Raw genomic sequence first — 23,138 nt, 5'->3', positions numbered from 1 at the left:
AAATCTGTCTCGTATAAGAATGTGTGTCCCAAGAAATTTTTTTTGGCCTTATATCATCAGATTGAACGAATCATAATATAAATTAGGTCAGGAGGAACAAATTGAGGGCCAACGTACTGGTTTTGAACATTGTAAACGTGACCTATGTAATAGCTCGTTCGGTTAAGTGGAATTAAAAACAGAAACGAATCGGAAGAAATTTCGTGACTTGAAGAAATGATAAGAGAAAACACATGTAGAGTTTTGTTTGTGAGAATGAGAGTCTGGTGGAGAAATGGATGGCTTGATTGTGTGGTTGGGTCGTTAAAGCTCATTGTTGTAAAGTTGAAAAGTCCTGAGTTTGAGCTCCTGGGTATTTGTGGTTTGATAGATGGATACAGAATCAATCCAAGAGAGACAACTCCGAAATCAAACAAAGTCTGTCTTGAAGGTTGTTCTTGGATAGACAGTACGCAAAACGTATCTGCAAACAACAAACAGCTCAACAAACGAGGGAAAATATCAAATTAATTTAATGAGGTGTAGCTTTTTAGCGATAGTCGGCGTTAAGGGGCTAAAAGAACAAAAATGAAAGAAACGTTCAGAGAAATGCCTTGTGTAAAGAGTTAACGGCGCCATTGTAAAGATGGTTGAGGAGTTAAGTTACCGAAAAAAATACATATTTGCAAAGAATTTTTATTTATTCGTTTGTCTCAAAGTTAATGTAATGAGCATATTCAAATGTTATCCAATGAATATGTTGTCAATATAAGAAGATGTGTTCTATTTTTACCAGCAAGAAAACCCCGAGGCTATTTTCTAGCATCGACGTACGACATGGGCATCCGCTGGCTCGGAGAGGGGCTGGTCTTAACCAATGGTGACCGTTGGGCCAGAAATCGTCGTCTGCTGACTCCTGCCTTCCATTTCGACATACTCAAACCTTACTTGTCCATCTACCAAACGTGTTCAGATACATTGATTGTGAGTATTTAGTGTACACGTACATTCTCAGCTATAAGCACACACACAAACACACTATATACATGCTCAGGTACAAAACAAAAATACACACACGCGCACACAAACACATACATAAATACACACATACAAACCAACATGCACTCACAGAAACACGCAAATACAAATACGCACACACACACAAATACATCCAAACGCACACAAGTTCGAGTAACATGTAATTGGTGAATAGAATTATGGTTCTTAACCTGGGTTTGATCAAACCACAAGGGTTCGGTGAGTAAGTCTCATGTGTTTAGCGGAGAACAAGATTTTCAGCCGACTCACAAGATTCACGGTAGGATTTTCTCTCTGCGAGCAAAAGAACTTTTAAGAGGGGTTTGGTAAATGTATATGTTACGGTCAAAGCCCGAAGTGCGGCCAAAGCGTGGATTGGCCAGCTCTCTTAACCAAAGCTCTAACAGCACTAAGATCGTATTTCGTACATTGGCCGGCCAATGCGCGCACTGGCCGGGACGTACTGGCCAAAGTCTGAAGCGATTAAACTTGACTGCGTATTTTGTATATTGGCCGGCCAATGCGCGCACTGGCCGGGATGTCCTGGCCAATGTTCTATCTAGACTAAGTTGTGATCGCGTTTTCATTATTCTGGCTGCGGTTTCATTGTTAGTAACGTATTTTTTAGCTCTTGTTTGTATAGCAATCTATATGCAAGGCGACATGGGTCAAACGGGCCGTCAGACCATGAGACAGACATAGCAGATGGCTGTCAAAAGAAAAAAAATGTAAATCCAAGTTAGTTTCCATATATGGGCTACAACCGTATGTGACAGCCTCCTCCATGATGACGAGGTGAGACAATCATCAAAGAACAAAATCAAAGACAGTCGGCGTCACCGACCACGTGCAACAAGACGGAATGTTCAAAAGACTTTGCCGCGTTCCTTGTAAGTTGAACAATAGTGTCCAAGCGACTTGAGATGGCGTGAGCGTCAGAAACCACTTCAAATCTACTAAGAGAGGCTCTCGATAAAATAGTTACAGAGTAAGATCTTGAGAACATTGAACGAGAAATGGGGGTTGCCATAAATGCAACGCCATCCTCAGCTAACACATCTGCTGCCGTGGAGGAACGTCCAGACCAGTTGCGTGACAATTATGTGGCCAACAGATTCTGTATAGTTTGTGAAAAACATTGTAGTGCAGCTCATTCTTGTGGAACTTGTGGCAACGATAACCATGCTATTTGTGAAATACCCAATGAAGCAGACGAAGGGAACGGAGGAAATATTACCAGCAGATTATGTCACAACAAACAAGACAACATGGAACACAGGTCAGCAGCTCATACTGGCTTGCAAACTCAAGGTGCTAAGATGCTTAAAACATCAAATACAAAATTTAAAGATGCTGAAGTGGGTGACAATGTACGCATCCGTGTTCCAGATGTTGACAGAGGTCGCGGTGATCCCCGAAGCTTGTTGTGACAAATGATAATATTGATTGATTTAGACTATAGTACAATAAAAACTTGAATGTTTCTGTCATTTACTTTAATTAATAATCAATAAAGACTTAAATTAATGATCCTGGAGGTATAAAAAACCCAAAACATGCTCATGATCTTCTAATTCAGACTTTGGCCGGTCATCCCTAGCCAGATGATCTTCTAATTGAGACTTTTGCCGGTCCACCATGTCCAGCGGCCAAAGGCCGAAATCAATAGCTAATTGAGACTTTGACCGACCTATGGGAGGCGATATTGGCCAATGCGCGGATTGGCCGGCCAATCCGTGCATTGGTCGACTTCGGGCTTTGACCGTAACATATATATGAAACTGGTGGGGTTCGGTACCTCCATAAAAGTTAAGACCATGGTTACAGGTAGTCCAAACCACCTGGCTACCTGGACCTTTTAACAATGACATTTTTTTAATTCTAGGAAAAATTAACAAAGCTGTGCAAGAAAGGGGAGCCTATCAACATTTACCCGTTGATTAATTTGGACGCGTTAGACGTCATCCTGAGATGTGCTTTTTCATATGAGTCGGACTGTCAAATAGACAGGTGTGTATCAATACAACCAAATGCCAAATGTGCTTTTATATTTTTAAACACATGTTCAATATTGTAAAAAGGGTATTTCTTAATAAGCAATTATCATTAAATCTAGACATTTGTTAAATAAATTGTGCTTTTCTTAGTCTATCAAGTATGTTAATAAGACCTAATAATTTCAAATAGAAATTCGAAATTTCTTTATAACACTGCCACCTTTTGTTTTTTGAAAATTTATGAGGTAGAGGCAAGAGTAAAAAAAAATGTAAACGCATATAAATATACAGAACAAAATGTGATTTCGAGAGAAATATTTGTTATGGAAGTTATTTAACATAATATTTATAAGAGAAAAGACAAGAGTTATTAAAAGATGTTTTTTTTTCTTTTATAATTTTACGACAAATACTCATGCGTGGAAAATCTTTAAGTTATGCTTACAACATTTAAAACTCTAATCTTAACGCTTGTGATTTGAGCGGTAATTACATTTTTTTAAACGAAAATAGATTTCTCTCTTCAAATTACATGCAACAATATTCGTGTTATTTGTAAGACGACAACTGCTACACTAACAAATGAACTGATATCATAAATATAATTGACATATTTTGAATAGATCCAACAACAACTACTCCACGCTCATAACAGACCTACAGAACTTGTGGACAGCAAGATCGTTGTAAGTTGTGTCTTCTCATCTTTATATCATTGTACAATTTTCTATTATTGTGTAGACTAGATAGCAGTTTATTCCAACATCAATTTGTCAAATAGATAAAATGTTATTTCATACGTTATTAATAGGACTGAAAACTTTTCTGCCCGTTCCTTTTTGTTTTTTGTTTTTTACGGATAACAGTATTAATCAGAATACATTTGGATAATAACATTAATACGTGTTCGATGAAAAAAATTACCTTTCAGAAGTGTTATGTTTTGAGTTAAAAGTTTATTTGAATAAATATGTACACAATAAAAAGTCTCTTCAATACTAGCGGCCATAAATCAAAACGTATAGGTTCAGTTCAGGCTTTTTTTTATAAAAATCACCGCCTTAACAATATATTTAACGCCATTTGTATTCATTTTAGCCCGGTTTTTAGAAAAAACATTCCATGTTATGTAAAGACTTCTATTTCATGATTTAAAATTAAATAATTTTCCCCAACACAGTTTGTAAACATTCTTCATTTAGCATTATGCCCCTATACCAGGGGTCGGCAACCTGCGGCTCGCGAGCCGCATGCGGCTCTTTTGATATCAAGATGCGGCTCTCCAGCTCCTTGCACAAATACTAATAATCTTAATAAAAAAGTAAAATATTTGAAATAAAAAAATGTTAGTGGCTCTTTAAAACCAGGGAAATTTTGAAAATTGTAACTTTTGGCTCTTCCTCTTCAAAAGGTTGCCGACCCCTGCCCTATACTCTAATATTACTATTCTAAAATCTATTATCTAAGAAAATCTATACAGCTTGTCGATAGACCTCTACCAAACTAATGAAAAATTACTTTCCCCAAACTCAATTTGTAGAACACCCGTCCATTTTATTGACCTCTTCTACAAGTTTTCTGCAGACGGGAAAAAGTTTCATAAGCTTTGTGAAGCCGCTCACAAATTTGCAGAGGAAGTTATTGAAAAACGGAAACGACAATTGGTTAGTTATAGAATGTTTTTAGATCAAATATCCATTAGTGGTCTAAAACAATTATTAAATCTTTCTCGATAAGTAAATAATCATTTTTCATTGTTGCACTCAAATAAGTTGACGCTTGTTTTTATCTCAAAGACAAGGCATTATATTTCATCTATATTTTTGTCGTAGACAATCTCAAATCTCACACTGTATATAAAAAACTACACTTGCTACAAATCTATCTCTCTGTTAAATTTTAAAATTATTTTTTTATTTCCTTTTTCCACTTTACATCGTCATTTTAATAATATCAAACATTCGTCGTTTGGATCAAAATTTTATTATTTGTTTTAAAGGACATGAAGCTAGAAGAAGTTTCAAATAGAAAAATCAAGGATTTCTTAGATATTTTATTGATAGCACGGGACGAAGATGGAAAGGGGTTAAGTCCCTTGGAAATCAGAAATGAAGTGGACACATTTATGTTCGAAGGTAAACATCAAAATTACAATATAAAATATGTTTCATAAAGGTGTTCGCACGCTAGCTTATATATATATATATATATATATATATATATATATATATATATATATATATATATATATATATATATACATATATATATATATATATATATATATATATATATATATATATATATATATATATATATATACAAGATTAGGTAATATGAATGGTGGGTGTATTATAAAACCACAAGAAAAACATCGAAATCCTAATGCTAAATGAAAAAACAAAATTTCATCGTGTTCAAGTTTGACAATGGATAACAAATAGAGTGCATAATGAACGCTAATCAGACAAATTCACACAATTGGTTATTTTAAAGAGAAAAAAAAAGTACAATACCCGTTCGAACCTGGCGATAAATGGGGTTGAAAAAGTGCAGTTTTGAAGGAACACTATGTTCAGTGCTATGCCCCGCCACCTTACCATTACTAAAGGTAATCAAGAACATATAAGAGCCATGTAGATTAAGTGATTTCCTACAACAGCAATCCTGGGATCCGAACGACGCTGTTCTCTATAAACATAACCTTGATCAAAATGTTATCTTTTTTAGGCCACGACACCACCGCTAGTGGGATGACCTTTGCCCTCTACGAGCTGGCCAAGCATCCAGAGTACCAGGAGAAGGTATACGAAGAGGTGGTCAGAGTTCTAGATGGTAGAGAACACTTGGAATGGTAAGAAGAATTTATGTGTGTAATGATTGGGACTAAGATATTAGCCCGGTTCGGTATTCACCCTTCCCTCCGTCATTACCTGTAAGATAAAATACCCGATTTATTCACCCTTCATTGAAATAACATATACTTATACCTATCATTATACTTACACATATTGATCTCCTTGTTCATAAACCAGGTTCTCTAACTGCAACCTTAAGAATAACGCTAAACCTAAACTCTAAAGCTAAGCCCAAAGCTAAACTCCGAACCTAAACCTAAATCTAAACCTAAACCTTAACCTAAACCTTAACCTAAACTTAAACCTTAATCTTAACTTAAACCTTGATCTAGAACCAATTTAGGCCGAGAGGGGTGTCATGTAGATAGTGGTTGGCATTTTATAGGGGTGGGGATGTTCTGCCGCATTTTTCAGCCATGATTATAAAAGATATGAGTCTACCTTTTAATATTTAAAATACTGTATCCCAATACAGGAACGACTTGCCTAAACTTGAGGTCACAACAAAATGTATAAAAGAAAGTCTTCGTCTTCACCCCGCAGTGCCGTACATAGAGAGAGAAACAGTGGAAGATTGTAGCATTAATGGACAGATACTACCAAAAGGTAAATATGACTGCACTGAACCTGAAGGTAAAACAAACAGCTAGCAACCTAAGAATAGTTGACAAATTAGGTAGTTTTTTTTACTCTAATTGCTGCTCATTTTATGTACCGATACGACTTAACATAAGTACGAGATCTTTACTATAAAATGTTATTTTATTGTTTTTAAACATGAGATTGATTTTTATTATATAGTAAAATGTCATTAGTATTAAAAATGATGTTAAACAAAGACATATTTCTAAGTTTTAATACCGTTTATTAAGAAAGTTTATTTTCTTAACGTAGTTATTTCTTATATATATATATATATATATATATATATATATATATATATATATATATATATATATATATATATAATTAAAAGCCATTTTTGCTTTAGAATTATTTCAGTTGTGTTTTATTGTTGATTGGCGCTATTTTACAAAAACAAAAACCAATTGTTAATCAATGCTAGGCAACCAAACGAGAAAAGAAACAAAACCTACAAAAACCAAAACTTTAACTCTCCTCTAGGTACTCGTATTGCAATCCACATCTGGCTTCTTCATCATAACCCTCATATTTGGGAAAACCCTGACGAGTTTAACCCAGAGCGGTTTAACCCTGATAACCAGGTTAAACTTGATCCGTTTCAGTTTGTGCCATTTGCTGCAGGCCCAAGGTAGACAACATATTTTTGCTTCTTGCACATGAACTAATTTATCTTTTGTAAATTGGACTGAATAAGCATACGTTATTGTAAATATGTTTTTTAATTCATTAACCCACCAAAGAAAATAAATAAGTCAATTAAATTTCAAAACACAAATTTAAACATATTAAAGCAATTTTAAAACAATTGAGCCTAACGATATTTTACTTTTTTTCTGTACTTTACATTTTAATTTACTCCCATCCATATCTACGGAAACAAGCTCTTAATTTAGTATTTAGCAAGCTACATTGTTACTCTGTACTGTGAGAAAATTTATTGAGAAATAAAAATTTTGAAACTAAATTCAACTTATCAGTTCACATTATTTTTTTCACAGAAACTGTATTGGTCAAAATTTTGCAATGAATGAAATGAAAACAACTATTTGTAAAATAATCAAAAAGTAAGTACGGTTGTCTACAGTATATGCTTAACAACGCCAGTTTTAAACATTTTAAGAACAATTTTAAAATTTTCATCCATGATAATGTTACTTATGTTAATTTTTGTTTTTCTAATGAACTGTTTATTTTTATTTTTTAATGCTTAGAAATAAATGTCTTATTAAACAGCCTAATTTTTTAATTAAATTAGGGCTTTGAACTGGTAATACTCTTTTCTTATTAAATCAGCAGTATCATCTTTGCCTGAAATAAAAATGGTTTAATTTATCTAGGTTCAAGCTTTCTGTGGATGCCGACAAAAAAGTGCGTAGACTCCCCGTAGTCACAATGCAGGCAGAAGGTGGAATGTTTCTCAACGTTACGTTACGGAAATAAATTGTGCAAACTTAAAGATCAAAATTTTATATATTAAATTCATCGTAAATATATTGCTGCATCACAGTGCGTACAGAGAGAGAGAGAGAGAGAGAGAGAGAGAGAGAGAGAGAGAGATCTTTCTGATATTCTGAAATGCAAATATATTTGTGTAAAGCCATTACTACTTGCAGTAGCATTATATTGTCCATGAATTCAAGATATGGAGTTATTGAGATTTATGCTTAGTTATTAATCTGTACGTATTAAAACTTTTGACCATTTCATTTGTTTTTGTTGAGTAAACCTGTGCATACGAAAAAGAATTGAATTTACGTTACCAAAGCCACGACTATGTATACACACATGCACTCACACATAAATACATATTTGTACATATTGTTTTTCATGTTATATAAAAGATTATAGAAAAAACACTTTAGCAGTTATAAAAGCAGATTATTTTTCAAAAAAATTAGTGTGTTCATTAACCAGTTTTTTAAAACATCGTCACTTCTTTTGATACTAGTATAAAAAAAAACAACATTGCAAACTATATATTTATGTGCCATTATATTTTTTATGAAACTCGATATAAACAGAAAAAACTAATATATAAAATAGTATATTTTTGAGCTTACCAATAGCCGATTTGGTAGTCGTCCAATTGACTGTGTTTTTTATTGTGCTCTCGCATAATATGATTAAGTGAGTTCAGCTGCCAGTGATTACTCGAGGTGGGCATGCAGCGGTGGAGCAGAGGATTGGTTTTCAGGAGTGTTAAACATAACACCTAACCATTTATTCCCACATTCCCAACACAAAACCGCAGGCAAAATATGTTCTTCTCATATGCTTTTTTTTTGTTCTTCGTCACTAACGTATCTGAACTTTATTTCGTTGTGACACGCTGAAGCAAATCACACTGGAAAACGTTTGTCTTTATATTTTCAAATAAATGTAACATGAGATCTCATCAATCTAGTCTGATTGTTCAAGCAGCGAGATCTATTGTAATAATTTTTTTATGATTATCAGATCATTTTATTTGGAATCTAACTATATACACTGGATTGGCAGTTTGAAACAAATTGTGACGATGTAATCTTATTCATTTTTATATCCATAGCTCCTTTTTTAGAACTTCATTAAGCACTATCTGCGTTAAAAGTATCTATTTGTCTCCAACATAAACGTATACATACCAGGAGTTATTAAAATCATCCAGTCAGTACCTTCACGCGGACACCAAAGTTGAATTTATTGAGATGGTATCCGGCCTCCAGTCCGTGGTGCCCCCAAGAGCCCTGTCTTTTTTAATGTTGACTACACAATCATAACATTTGCCTGCCAGTCTGTCAATCAGTCACTCAGTTAATCAGTCCGTCGGTCATTTGGTTAATCGGTCAGTCATTCAATTAGTCAATAAGTCAATTGGTAAGTTTGTCGGGTGGTCAGTCTGTTCGTTGGTAAGTAGGTCGGTCACTCGGTCGGTTGTGTATGTTTGTTTGTATATGTATGCGTTCATAAAATGTTTTTTATGCTGCGTATACTAAAACCTACTTACACATGATATGACCCGTTAAAATTACATTCTGAGCAGCTTAAAGGTGCTATGATATGACTCAACTGTATAATAACCAGTTAATATGACATGTGTACGCCAAATCCTTCATAATTTGTAATACGACCCGCGTACACGACAAGTAATATAACCTGCTTACATAACGTTTAATATGACCCGCTTACATAAGCTCCAGTATTACAGGTTTGCATGACATGTATTATGTGCAGCTTACAAAACCTGCATTATGGTCAGCTTACATAACTCCTATTGTGGGACGGAGTAGTCAAATGGTAGAGAATACGGAAAAGTAAAGCCTGGTGGGCGCAGTGCTGACCACTATATCCTTGATTTGTTTAGGTCACAGAAAACAGCTAAACTCTACTTCACTTGCTCCATGGAACGTCAGGTTTAAAAGGGAACTTTTTTTACTACGATTGCTATTTACAATAACTATTTCAACTGTGCTGAAATAGCGTAACCGACTTCAAAGACCAGTGATATAAATTTACATACATACCAAAGTGGCAGCTTACTAAGTCTGTATGGTAAGCTGGAAGACGTATATATACACGGTTAAAGCCCAAGATTTAAAAAACAGTAAAAAAAAACATAAATAAAAAGTGGTACTAAGACGAGCGAGATTCTAGATAACGCCTGTCTTATAATGCTGAAATAGGACGAACGTTTAGATCAAAGGTTCCCAACATTTGGAACAAGACACCTATAAGAGTCGCAACGGGTTTCCCGTAGGGTCACAAAAAAATCAGTTAACTTAAAACTATATTCAATATGATGCAATTGGTGTTCGATATATTTTTTTAATTTATTTAACGGGCTGGGGGCACTAGGCTTTCGGGAATAAATGGTCGTTACCCTAAAAAGTTGAGAACCTGTGGTCTAGATTGTAGATTGTTTAGCTTGGTTCTGGCAGTCAAAAACTCGAAGGAAAATTACGAAGATCTGGTCAACTTACTAATAGATCGAATAAAATCTGTTGTCACACTCGACGTGTTGGGGAGGCTGAACGATGCTGCCAAGTAAAGTGTGGAGGACAACCATAAAGGTATTAATAACTACAAAAACACTCAGTGTTACGCTATGGTGCGTGCAGTGAGAGGGTTTGAGTCACTTGACTCAGCCAGCTACCATTTCGCTCGTCTCCAATACCAGGGAGAGAGTATTAAACCTTGAGAACCACTAAGGCTGTATTACGTTCAGACAGATCAACGACGTTTAGAAATAAGAGGAACTGAGTACTCCTTATACGAATCTTTTATTGTTGTATCTACATATATCTATCTTCCTAGAACCTATCTCTCGACTTGAGTTTTTTCTTTAAAGCATGCTTAAAAATGAATTAATGAGTGTCTTAAAATGTCTCAATGTAGGAGTTTATTTAATCCAAGGGAACAAACTCATAAAAAGCTGACATTTTAATTTTATTTTTCGATTTTTTTTCCTAACCTCCGCTAACGTCATTTGGTTGTAAGTTAATGTTAAATAAGACTTAGGTTAAGATTAAAATTGGTGTTGTTACTAAAGTTCAGTGACGGCGGCTACACAAGCAAACAAAAAGTACAATAAATGGATAATGCAGTAGTATCTAGGCTTTGTTTTATTCCCCAATATATAGTAACTCAACGTACACATTTTGAATCATTTTATAGACAATTTTTCTTTTTCAAGCCAACATATTTTGACTGTAGTTGGATGCAACTTTGTATTATTTTATTTTCTTTAATAATAAAGCTATAGTTTATTTAAATAATAAACTGTCACTTAAAAAAATCGGTTATATTCACTGTTTTTCAATCGAAATTTTAAAGCCTTACGTCTTGGACATTACGTTTGTGTGAAGAATCACTTTTGTTCATTCAATATATGAACTTTTATCAATACCATCTCTTGATACTCAAGAATATTCATCTCTCAGTTTGCATCAAGCAAAATCACATTCAAGCCTAATAAAATGAATATTGTTTATTTAATAAAGCATTTGCATTAAAATATCTTGTTACACAAATTCAAAAATAAAATTATTTTTTTACAACTGGCGTAGCAAGTAATACGCAAAATGAAATTTTTCTTGGTTTTTTTTTTTATTAACTCATGAACATTAAGCTATAATATCCAACGTTGCACAATTATTTTCATATAATTGAGGTCGTTGGAGCATTTAAAAATAATTTTATATACAAAGTTCCTGTTACTAACATGACCAAATTTTGCAAATTCGAGTTTGCCTCATAAACAAAAAGGTGATCTTTTTTAATCCACAGCTGGTCAACAAATGGGAGAAAAGGGAGTGTAGAGGCATACTGAGCGAAATTACTTGATCTGTGAAGCACTCTATCTAAAATCTTGGATCATTAAGGCTGAGAAATTAGGTTCTCTAAATAAAAAATATAACCATTAAGTGCAAAACGACAATCATGTAACTTTACAGAAAATAATGTAACACAATATAAATCTTAAGAGCATAAATTGTCAAATAAACAACACACACATATTTAAAAAATATTAGAGGAAAAATGTTTGAATGAAGAAAAAATCGACAGATCATCAAAACAGAAAAAAAGCAGAAAGTAAACGAAAATAAATTCCCAATAGTATATAAAAAGTGAGGAAATGACATGGGTTATGATTTTATAATTGGAAGCTGATTTAAAAATCAAAAAGCAATGTTCTTAACCATTTTGGTCTACTGATTTGCTGAATCTAAACGTACAACTGGTAACATTATATTAGGCAGACATGATTAGACTTAAGCGTTGAGGGGCGGGGGCGGGGGGGTGTGGACCGCACCGGGTGACACCATTATGGCGAAAAATTGCAAAATATATATGATTTTGCCAGTTCAATTAATTAACACCATTTGGCAAAATGGGAAGGCAAAGTCACCAAATGTAACTATATATATATATATATATATATATATATATATATATATATATATATATATATAACAGGTTTTTTCTGGAGGGGAGGATGACACCGTGAGGTCCCGCACCGGGAGAGACCCGACCTCGCAACATGAGAGGGTTTAAATGTCAAACTACTCATCATTTCTAATGGCATGTAGTAGAAGTGTCCAGAAATTTTGGTTATTTCTGTAGACCAGACACCTGTACAGCTGATTCCTTAAATAAGTTTCTACTTCAGGTGGGTATGTATTCAAGTCGACCCTCTCAACAAAGACAGGAACGATAACCTGACCTCGTACATTGAACTCTCGCATGATGGCCAGGTTCATCTCAAACTCTCGGTAGTGATCCAAGAAAAGATCTTCAGACAACAAGACCAGCGTTTTTCTTGTGCCAGTTATAGCTCCACTAATGAATGACACCATGTCCCCATCTGGAAAGTCTACTTCTCCTAAAATGTAAGAGCTGTTCTTTTCTCGCAAGAATGGTAGCATAAAATTTCTTACAATCTGTCGGATTCCTGGTTCACCCTGTTAAATTAAAACAAGATGTTTAGTAGACTTTCCTACAACCAAAAGACTAGAAAATGAATATAGTTCTACAATTTCCATATTTAACCTATATAAAGTTTTATAACTGAAACTTAAATAGTAACGACATAACCACACAGTATAAAAACCTAGAGTTTGGTTTTTAACTTCTTCAGTCGTTATAAGGCTTTCACGGATAGCTTAAAAAATAAAATGTGTATCTAAATATCCTGAATAGTGAATTTGTGTTGATCCATTTATGTACCTCAATCCTTCGCGATGTTTACTAATTTGTTTTATTTTTTAGTACTTTAAGTAGATTGTAAATTTACTTCTAATCTCTAAATATAACGACTGATAATTTGACAATGGATATAAAATTAAACGTAGCTAGATCTTTTTTTTATTAGATCTATTTCTATTAGACAATATTCTTACCTCATCGTAGGTGATGAAGACATCAACCTGTGGGTTGTAGTTGACCAAACGTCCACCGATGTGCAGTCGCCGTTGACCAATAAAGTAGAGGTACCTCAGCTTCCAGCGGTAATGGAAAAACACGGCCAGAACGAGCAAACACAGGAGATGGGAGAAAAATATTATAAACACAAAGATGTAGTTTCGTTTGATCAGACAGTTTTTTGTAAGTTCTGGAAGTTGTGCGACCATCTCCTTGTAATTTAAATACGTATGTTCTTCCTTTTTGAACATCATATCTTTTACGCGGACAATCAATTGTTTGTTGGTAACCAAGAAATGTAGACTTTGTACGTAGGTGCAGTTAAATTGAAACTCATTGTTAGATAAATGTACTTGAAATTTAGGATTGGTTAATTTTAATCTCTTTAGCTCTTCACGCATTTCATCTGATAGACCAGGGAAACGGTTGGACGACAAGTCTAAATATGTCATGTTCAAATTTCTCAGTATGGATGCCTCGAAATATGTCAAACGATTCTTACTTAAATATAATCTTTTAAGATTTTTCGGAAAATAAAATGTGCTTGGTATAAAATCTATTTTACATTCATTCATTCTTAGTTCTTCGAGCTTTGCCAAATCTGTTTTTAGCCAGCTGTCGTCTAAATTTTGTCCACATAGTCCAGTACCACTAGAACCTGACAGTCCTAGAACACGGAGATTTTTCATCCCTTCAAATATGTTGTGCTTAGTGTCTTGTATCAAATTATAAGAAATCTCCAACTCTTCCAAATTAGATAATCCATTGAACTTAGAATAAACTAGTTTTTGTGGTTGATATGTCTTGTTCTGATGTAACCTATAATGAAAAGAAAATAACTATAAGCGATTGAACAGGTAGGTGTCAAAGAATTAGAAAAATGCATAGTTTACAATGTATTACTTACATAAAAACATTCATTTTTTGGTATGGTGGTCTTTTAAAATATAATCTTGTGAGCGAGTTTTTCTGCGAATTTCTCAGGGCATCAATGACGTAATCTACGTGATAATCGTAGACATCAGTGGCCAGTGTCTCCAACGTTGCAGGGACACTTAAATATTCAGTTGTTTCGTTGAAGGTAATTTCATTTCCAGCAATTGACAACTTTTTAATTTGAGTTTTCATAAACAAATCCAAAACATGTTCTAAATAAAAATGGACACCATATACTTCCCTTAAAATTTTTATCGAAAATTCCTGTACGTTTTTAAACAGTTGGATTGAGTTGAAAATTTGTTGTAAAGTTAGTTTTGTTTTATCAAGGTTCAGGCCTGACAACGTTGATCCCATCTCAAAAGATGTTTTGGTAAATCTTGAGATTGGGCAGCCTGCCAACGATATAGATATATTTCGCTCTGATTGTATGTTTTCAAAATAATTATCACATAAGTGAGTCAGAAAGCATTTAAAGTTTTCGTGAAAGGTTATTGAATGAAGACGTTTAAGCTTCCGAAATCCGGGACCCAATTTACAGTTAGTACCGGATACTGATAGCTCTCCCAAGTTAGTCAAAACTGACAACGCCTTGTCGGGTAAACATGGGAAGGTCTTGTTGTAATGGCTTGAACCTGAAATGTGAAATATTAATTGGACTTTAAGGCTGTACCAATTTAGAATCGCATACGCAAACATAGTAGGTTCGTTAATGAATGCAAACTGCAATATCTAATATAATACTCAAACGTGATGAAGCTTAAGCTTTTAGTTTACATAAAAAATGTCTTGGACATTGAAATTACTTCAAATGAAAATAATCGGACCCTTGTTTTACTTTCTAATCAGCAGTGTAGACTAAATGTACGATAAAAATGTCGATTACACAGTTATAAACATAATTATAGTACCTTGTTATTGAGCATATATTTCTTACTTTTGATTTTATGGGCTCAAGCGTGTGAAATTGAAGCAATTTTCACTTGTTTTTCTATTTTCTCGTATACGAAGTATAGAGGAGGTATTGTTATCATGCAACAAATCGAAATCGAGATTTTTACAATTATCGACGTTTTCCACCTCCTTGAGTTGGAAAAACAAAGTTTTGCAATTTTGTCCGTATGTCTGCGTATGGGTATGTATATGTGTATGTGCGTATATCTGTACGATCAATTGAATACTGTTACAGCAAGCTGAAAGAAATTCCATTTATTAGTATTATATGAAATTTGTTGTTCTGTATCAACTTTTCAGCAATTTCCGGTAAATTGAAAAGGAACTCATTCTACTTTTTGTTTTACAAAAGTCTATAACTTGAGTACATTTTAGATAGATAAACAAAATTTCACTTATAAGTAAAAGATCTAATTCTCTGCCTGCATTCAAATTTAGAATAATTTCCATAGACCGGAAGTGGTAATTTTTCCGATTTCTTAATAAAATAACGAATATGAATTGATATTTCTAATACTCCGCACTATTTTATAAATATTGTTTGCCGTTCATTTGGTGCTCAATTTTTTTCTACGAGATTCTATTCTATTTTAAAAAGTTTAAGTAATTCAAATTGGATTAAAACTCCTTACTAAATCCCGAGTTGCCATTCCCCGTAGTGTTACATAAAGGACGTGTATGTTTTTTAAAAAGCAACTACCTGTCATTGCCAGGGTTTATGAAAATATTTACTTTTCAAATTAACACTAAACAAAAGCCAACAAAAAGAAAAACACAAACACAAACGAAAGCACAAACTCAAATACAAACACAAACCCAAACAAAAACGCAAACACAAGCTTTAACACAAAACAAAAACAAACACAACGTACACATAAACAGCAATAAAATACTTTAAAAAAACTTTTAAAAAAAAACACGTTTTTCTTGTGGACTAAAAAGTAGAAAATAAATTTTTCTTCCAACCCTAGGGGATCTACTAATGACTGCTCGTAGATTTTGTGCTTCCTCGAGCTGTGCAGGTTCTTGTGATGACTGTTCATACATTTGATGACAAAAAATGTGGGTACGTTCACCATCAAATTTCCAAAATTCGTGTGTTGTGTGCTTTTCGCTTTAATCATAAATCTGCCAGACCCACGTTTTTTGTCATCTACAGAACTTTTCTTTTGAATCGGCCAACTTTTGTAAACATGTTATGGTGCGACTTGTCTAGATCCTATGGAAAACACAGTATGATTATCAAAATAGATAATTGTGGGTTTCCTCTTGAACTCACTAATACACCTCTGTCAATGAGCTATGTTTTTATAACAAAGTTCTCTGTACTCTTGAGATAGACCTTGTCATATCCTTTGCAGCTGCCACCTGCCGGCTTGTTTCGGTTTTAATTAATTCGGAAAATGAAGCAATTATACTAAAATACCTTTCACTTCATATAACTAATATTCAAAACAGGCTATTTTCAGCATTTTAAAAACGTTTGGATTAAAGTGCCATTTGTACGCAATTAGACATATTACTCATACAATCACATGTTAAAGTAAAAAGTGTTTATCTAGCCTGTTTTGTTAAGATTCGGCGTTTTATTTTCTGGCGCTAGTTGATCAACCGAGTGTGCCAGAAATAAAATGTGTAATATGTTAGTTAACATCGCTTTACGTTTATTAACAGTTTCTGAACAGAAAGCGTCGACAACTGATTAATGAGTTGGGTGCTTTGACGTTTTTCAGGAAGAACAACTCATATTTTTGTGGCCTTTGGTAAATAAAATGTCTTTTCGTTTTTACATAATTTAAAGACGGTCGGGAAATTTTCCATTGCTTGCTAGAGTTAGCCTAACATGCTGATTGTCTGAATATTTCTCAGAGAGAACTAATTCCCAGTGTAGTCCTTAAATAGTATTATTTTATATATTTTTATTACCACCGCTTTATAGACCTAACTTTTACTTGCTGGCTTATTTAAAAAGATGGGTCCAACATTTGTCACAACTATGCTGCTGTTTGTGTTTTCTTACTCTAAAATTAACTCATTTTATTGTCATAAGCGATCGCTGGTTATTTTTAGGTAGCGCCGGCTTTATATAAACAATGTCTGGGTAGGAATTTGACACGTGTGAGACATTTTTTTAAAATTGAAACTTGTGATGCAAACATTAAAACTTAACATTCAAAGTTAAAAACCAACAATTAAGATGTAATTTTGGGGGCCCCTAAAAACAGGGCCCCTGACTGCAGCCCTCTCAGCCCCCCCCCCCTCCCCCTTTATCCGCTACTGATCTTACCTCTTGCTTGACTGGTCGATGCTATAATTCCAGAACTGCTCTCAATTTGAAAGTCAGGAAAATAATCAAACTGGAAAAGAGTTAGCGACTTAAGTCCAGCGAAAGATTTGTCAGCAATGTATACTAATTTTTGTTCCACTAATCTTAATGCTTGTAAGTTGGCCAAACCTGCGAAAATCTCATCTTGCAAGCGTGTCAGACCATTATCATTTACCTGCAGATATGTTAAGTTTTGTAGGTTCGTAAACAGATTAACTGGAAGTTCTGCAATTGTATTGAAAAATAGCACAAGCCCTTGTAATGAAAAACGCTGAGCCTGGAAATATTTCTCACACGTGTCAAACCCAGTAAAGTAGGAGAGATACAAGGATTCCAGACGATTTAAGTTGTCGAAAACGTCACACTTGAGAGTTACTCTTTGATTGCCGCTTAAATTTAATATCTTGGTATTAGATGGCAGGTTCGGACAATTAGGAAAACAATCACAATCACATCGCAATTTCTGAAAACCGTGAGAACGGCATCCATCTGGACAAGTCTCCTTTACCTCTGCATCGTGATAGGTCAACGGTGGCTTAGATATCGAATTATTATAAGAAATGGTAGCATTTATTCCTGGAATAATGAACACATTCGATAAAAGCAGTAACAAATGCGTTATAGTTGAAGAAAAGAATAATTCCATTTTCTTATGCAGTTAGAACAATACAATTTCCTAATACAGTTTCTTTTCTAAACAATTGTATTTCTGCCAAGCACAAAATAATAAATACAGAAGTAAATTTAACATATTTAGACTAGCATGTGTTGTGTTGAGTAGTGCTGAGTGTTTGTGGAGATAAAAATCCATGTGTTTTTGTTTGACGAGGTTTCTTCGTGTTGAGATACGATAATCATCTCGCTTTATAGGGGAGGGATGTGTTGGTATTCATAGACGTGCTTTGTCAATAAGGAAAGGGAGGGGGGAGGGCTATTCTAACTTAACATCTCTCGTTTGTAACAAGTGCACCGCGCCATATGCAACTGCAATAATGTGAGAATAAGTAGTTAAATGAATTGAGAAAATTGTAACCATTCACTAATTACTGATGTCTTAGGAATACTTCTTTAAATACAAAAAAGAAGGTGAATGTAAACTATTGTGATACATCAGTATAGAGTATATATGTATTTAATATAGTCTAGTATCACGAAATATTGTATGTGAACTCTTTGAAATTCTAGAATTACAGTCAGTTACTTTATTTTATTTAGTAAATAGCCATTTCCTAATTTTAACATATTCAAAGAAATTGTCGCCAAAATGGACATTTATTGTAGGGCCGATAGTTACCCTATACTTTTCTTCCTTCCTTATACGGAAACCGGCTCAGAAGGTTTACTTCCATTAGCCAGGCAGGCCACAGTGAAGCAAACTCCGACCAGGAGTTCCCCACACATCGGTCGCTACTTCCGTCGGCTCTCACCTGGGGGGGGGGGGGCATTCGGCCGTTCTTTGAGCCTAGCGCATACAGCAGCTCTACTCGGCCAGATCAAAAACCTCTAGTTGCTGTTGGCTACCACTAGCCATTCCGCACTCACTAGGGGGGTCATGAGCTTGGTCCGACTAGTGGCACTCTTCCGAAGCCACGTGAAGGCCGCAACTTAAAGTCAAGATATCGAGAGCAAACCCCTCTTGGTTCCTGGCAGTCTTGCACCTCTCCTCCCCCACGCTAATATGTAGGGGACTTGGGAGTCCGACGTACCAGGCTCTTCGGAAGTTACCCTATACTAAATTATACGACCACCCAGACGCGTAGCGAGGGGGGGGGGGGTGCGGACCACACCGGGTGATCCATTTAGGGGGGTGATACCAAGGCAAAAATAGCAAAATATATAGAGACAAATTTGAGGGGGTGCAAATCGTAAGTTTGAGGGAGGTGCAAATCGAAAGTTTGAGGGGGGTGGAAATCGAAACTTTGAGGTGAGGGGGGGGGATGCAAATCGAAAATTGAAAGTTTGTCCCCGGGACAGGTCGCTACGCCTCTGGGGGTGACACCATTAAATGCCTCATCGGGTGACACCCGATCTTGCTACGCCACTGCGACCACCATTATGGTACAATTACGTTTCCGGTCACCAATCTGCAACTTTAAATTTCAATCACTAGCCCTTGTCAGAATTTTAACCCTACATTAAATCCTAAAATGCCTGTGCTCATCAAAGCAATGCTACTATACAATTAGAAAACAAACATTTCTTACACCATACAACAATTAGTTCGAAACGAATCTCTTTTAATTATATTTTTATTTACGTCTAAACCACCAAATATCGCCAAATTAACTAAGCACTTTGAAACAATCGCGCAAACAATATAAGGTATAGTATAATACTTATTTCTAGCTTATAGATAAGAATGCGACTCTTATCAAAGAATTACAAAGGGACGACGATACAGACAAATAGTAGCTTCCTTGAATGGGTATAGTGTAAACATGGTGAGGGGTGGAAGCAGGCGTTGTAACTGAAATAGCAATGTAAAACATATAACCTCTACGTGTAAAAAGATATTCCTATAATTTTACAGAAAATAATGTAACACAATATCAGAGGCGTAGCGACCCTACCCGGCGCCCGGGGACAAACTTTTCGATTTGCACCCCCCTCAAACTTTCGATTTCCACCCCCCCCTCGAGATTTTGATTTTCACCCCCCCCCTCAAATTTTCGATTTGCACCCCCCCCCCCCCTCGAGATTTTTATTTGAACCCCCCCCCCCCTCAAACTTTCAATTTGCACCCCCTCAACCTTTCAATTTATTTTTACAACCCATTTTGGCGCCCCCTAAGCTCGGCGCCCGGGGACATATTTCCCCCCCCGCCCCCCCCCCCCTCGCTACGCTACTGCACAATATAATTCTTAAAGCATACATTACCAAACAAACAACACACAAAAAACAAAAGCAATGTTAGAAGAAAAGTGTTTGAACAAAGAAAATTAAAAACAGAGAAAATAAGCAGAAAATAAACGTACATACAAACACGTTAGTATATAAAATGTTAAGAAAAAGAAACTACCTGGGTTATGATTTTATAATTAGAAGCGGATTTTGAACTAAAATGCAATGTTCTTCACATTTTTGGGTCAACTAATTTGTTGAATCTGAATACAAACGTCCCCTGGTAACATTAAATTTGGTAGACAAGGTTAAACTTACACTCTCTCACAATTTATTATTAACAAAATAAATGGTGAATTTAGTAATTTTAAAACTATTTTGCTAAAACTAAACATTTAAAAAATACAATGCAAACACCAATCTAGTTTTAATATATAGATTAGGTTATAGATATCAAACTACTTATCGTTTCTCATAGCATGTAGTAGAAGTGTCCATAAAGTTTGGTTATTTCTGTAGACCAGACACCTGTACAGCTGATTCGTTAAATAAGTTTTTACTTCAGGTGGGTATGTATTCAAGTCGACCCTCTCAACAAAGACAGGAAAGATAACCTGACCTCGTACATTGAACTCTCGCATCATGGCCAGGTTCATCTCATACTCTCGGTAGTGATTCAAGAAAAGATCTTCAGACAACAAGACCAGCGTTTTTCTTGTGCCAGTTATAGCTCCACTAATGTGTGACACCATGTCCCCACCTGAAAAGTCCACTTCTTCAAAAAGGTTAGAGATGTTCTTTTCCCTCAAAAATAATAATGTTTTTAAGGATCTGTCGTATTTACGGCTCACCTGTTCACAACACAAATTATTATTTAGTATTATTTCGGTGCTGAAACGAGCAATACTCAACTGCAAACAAAATAATCACAATAAATAAAAGAAATAATTTTCACTAGAATTAAGATAATTTCTATTTTTATTTTAGGGAATAGGCCTATGCTCTGTTTTTTTTTCTTCTTCTTTTTTTATATTTTAAGATATAAAGCCTTTTAACTACTTTTACCAAGTTTGGCACATGAACATAATCACAGGAAGCAGGTTATGACCCCCGTCAGTAACCCCTGTCTGTTAGAACAAACCCCGATTCTTTACTTCCTGCTACTTAGTCTATTCCGAAAGAATACAGTGATATATGCCACCAAAATAAAAAAAAATAGTAATGTTCACAGTTATTTTAGTGTAAAAGTTAATGTAACCAATAGTGTCTCTATATAGAATGGAAATAGGAGTTATAAAAAATAAGTTTCAAAAAAATGTTGACAATTAAATAGTAAAAAAATAAGGAACCTATATATAAGCAGTGTTTCTACCAAACTTTTTTCCGGGGGGGGGGGTACTTGATTTTTTTCTAAGGGGGGGGGGCGGTCAACATTTTTCGGGGGAGGGCGGACACTAGTAAAAGTGTATGTTTACTGTATAAATTCCATCTCTCCCAACCGGAGAAAAAAGTCCGGGGGAAACCAGAGTTTCTTCCCGGCATCTCTTCGGGCGGGCGAAGCCCCCCCGAAAATTTTTTACCGCCCCCCCGAACGAAAAGAAATTTATATAATTTATACAGAAAATATATACTTTTAACAGTGTCCGCCCCCCCCCCCCCCCCCGAAGAAAGTTTACCGCCCCCCCGAAGATTTCAAGTGCCCCCCCGGAGAAAAAAGTCTGGAAGAAACACTGGGGGAAACCCTGCCTATGAGTATATTCATGAATAGGTGAAACGTCAAATAACCTTTTAATTTAATATATATAGGAGAATAGGAATAGGGAAAATTTATCGTGAAATAAAGAGAAAGAAAATAAGGTAACTTAATGACATTGTAAGACACCATTCTTATTATAACATCCAAAATTATGTAACAAAATATGAATTTTAAATGCAATCTAAGGGTAAACTGCAAAAACATAACAACTAAAAAAAAAAATTTTAAAGAAGTTTAATTTGTTTTTTAGAAATTAACTTAATCTTTATCCTGAATTATATATAAAGAAAAATGCAATAAATAAACGGAAATACAAAACTGTTTTACTACTAACAGTGAAGAAATACAAATAGTCTGGGTTTAATATTGTGAATAAAAGCGGACATAAATATAAAAGTGTTCTATAAGCTTACTGTCTTGATAAATCTAAAAAAAAACATTCGACTGGTGACACTATATACGTTCTCTTACATACATATCATCAGAGTCTCCCCCAACCCCCCTCCAGAAAAAGTCTACCCCCCCCCCGAACGAAATGGAATTTATATAAAAAATATATACATTTAACAGTGTCCGCCCCCCCCCCAAAAAAAAAAGTCTACCCCTCCCCCCCCCCCCCCCCCAAAAAAAATTTTAAGTGCCCAGCCGGAGAAAAAAGTTTGGAAGAAACCTTGCATATCATACCTTCTGTTTGGGAGTTTGTATAGTATATTAACTATAAATATGAAATTATTTGGCATTTCTAATAGCATGTAACTCCGTGTAAGCCGCCGCCGCCCCCCCCCCCCCCCACTCAAAAGAAATGTCATCATCGATACTCTATAATAAAATTACCACCTAATTAATGTGTCTATTCTAAACAGTGGTTTGCGTGCAGAGTTTCTTTCATGCAATTCTTCGGGTAGTGG

At 35.0% G+C, this 23,138-nt stretch overlaps 1 protein-coding gene across 1 annotated transcript; it reads left to right on the top strand.

Annotated features, from left to right (window-relative positions):
• Window positions 1-808: 808 nt before the first annotated feature.
• LOC131938527 (ultra-long-chain fatty acid omega-hydroxylase) lies at window positions 809-8,151 on the top strand. The gene is made up of 10 exons (XM_059296584.1): window positions 809-963; window positions 2,903-3,027; window positions 3,638-3,700; window positions 4,555-4,678; window positions 5,014-5,149; window positions 5,745-5,868; window positions 6,348-6,478; window positions 6,998-7,145; window positions 7,516-7,581; window positions 7,855-8,151. The coding sequence occupies exons 1-10, from the start codon at window positions 817-819 to the stop codon at window positions 7,955-7,957; spliced, it is 1,167 nt and encodes a 388-aa protein (XP_059152567.1). The 5' UTR covers window positions 809-816; the 3' UTR covers window positions 7,958-8,151.
• Window positions 8,152-23,138: the final 14,987 nt, after the last annotated feature.

The sequence above is a fragment of the Physella acuta genome, unplaced genomic scaffold (genome assembly GCF_028476545.2).
Source record: "Physella acuta isolate Inbredline_101_S28 unplaced genomic scaffold, ASM2847654v3 ptg000246l, whole genome shotgun sequence".
NCBI lineage: Eukaryota > Metazoa > Mollusca > Gastropoda > Physidae > Physella > Physella acuta.
Note: the sequence above shows the minus strand (reverse complement) of the source record. Positions and strands in the feature narration are given on the sequence as shown.

Bases quoted from the DNA above. Each gene is read 5' to 3' on its own strand.
- LOC131938527 (XM_059296584.1), top strand. From the start codon at position 817: ATGGGCATCCGCTGGCTCGGAGAGGGGCTGGTCTTAACCAATGGTGAC. The intron at 964-2,902 runs GTGAGTATTTAG...TTTTAATTCTAG, and splicing joins CGTGTTCAGATACATTGATT to GAAAAATTAACAAAGCTGTG. The intron at 3,028-3,637 runs GTGTGTATCAAT...TATTTTGAATAG, and splicing joins TCGGACTGTCAAATAGACAG to ATCCAACAACAACTACTCCA.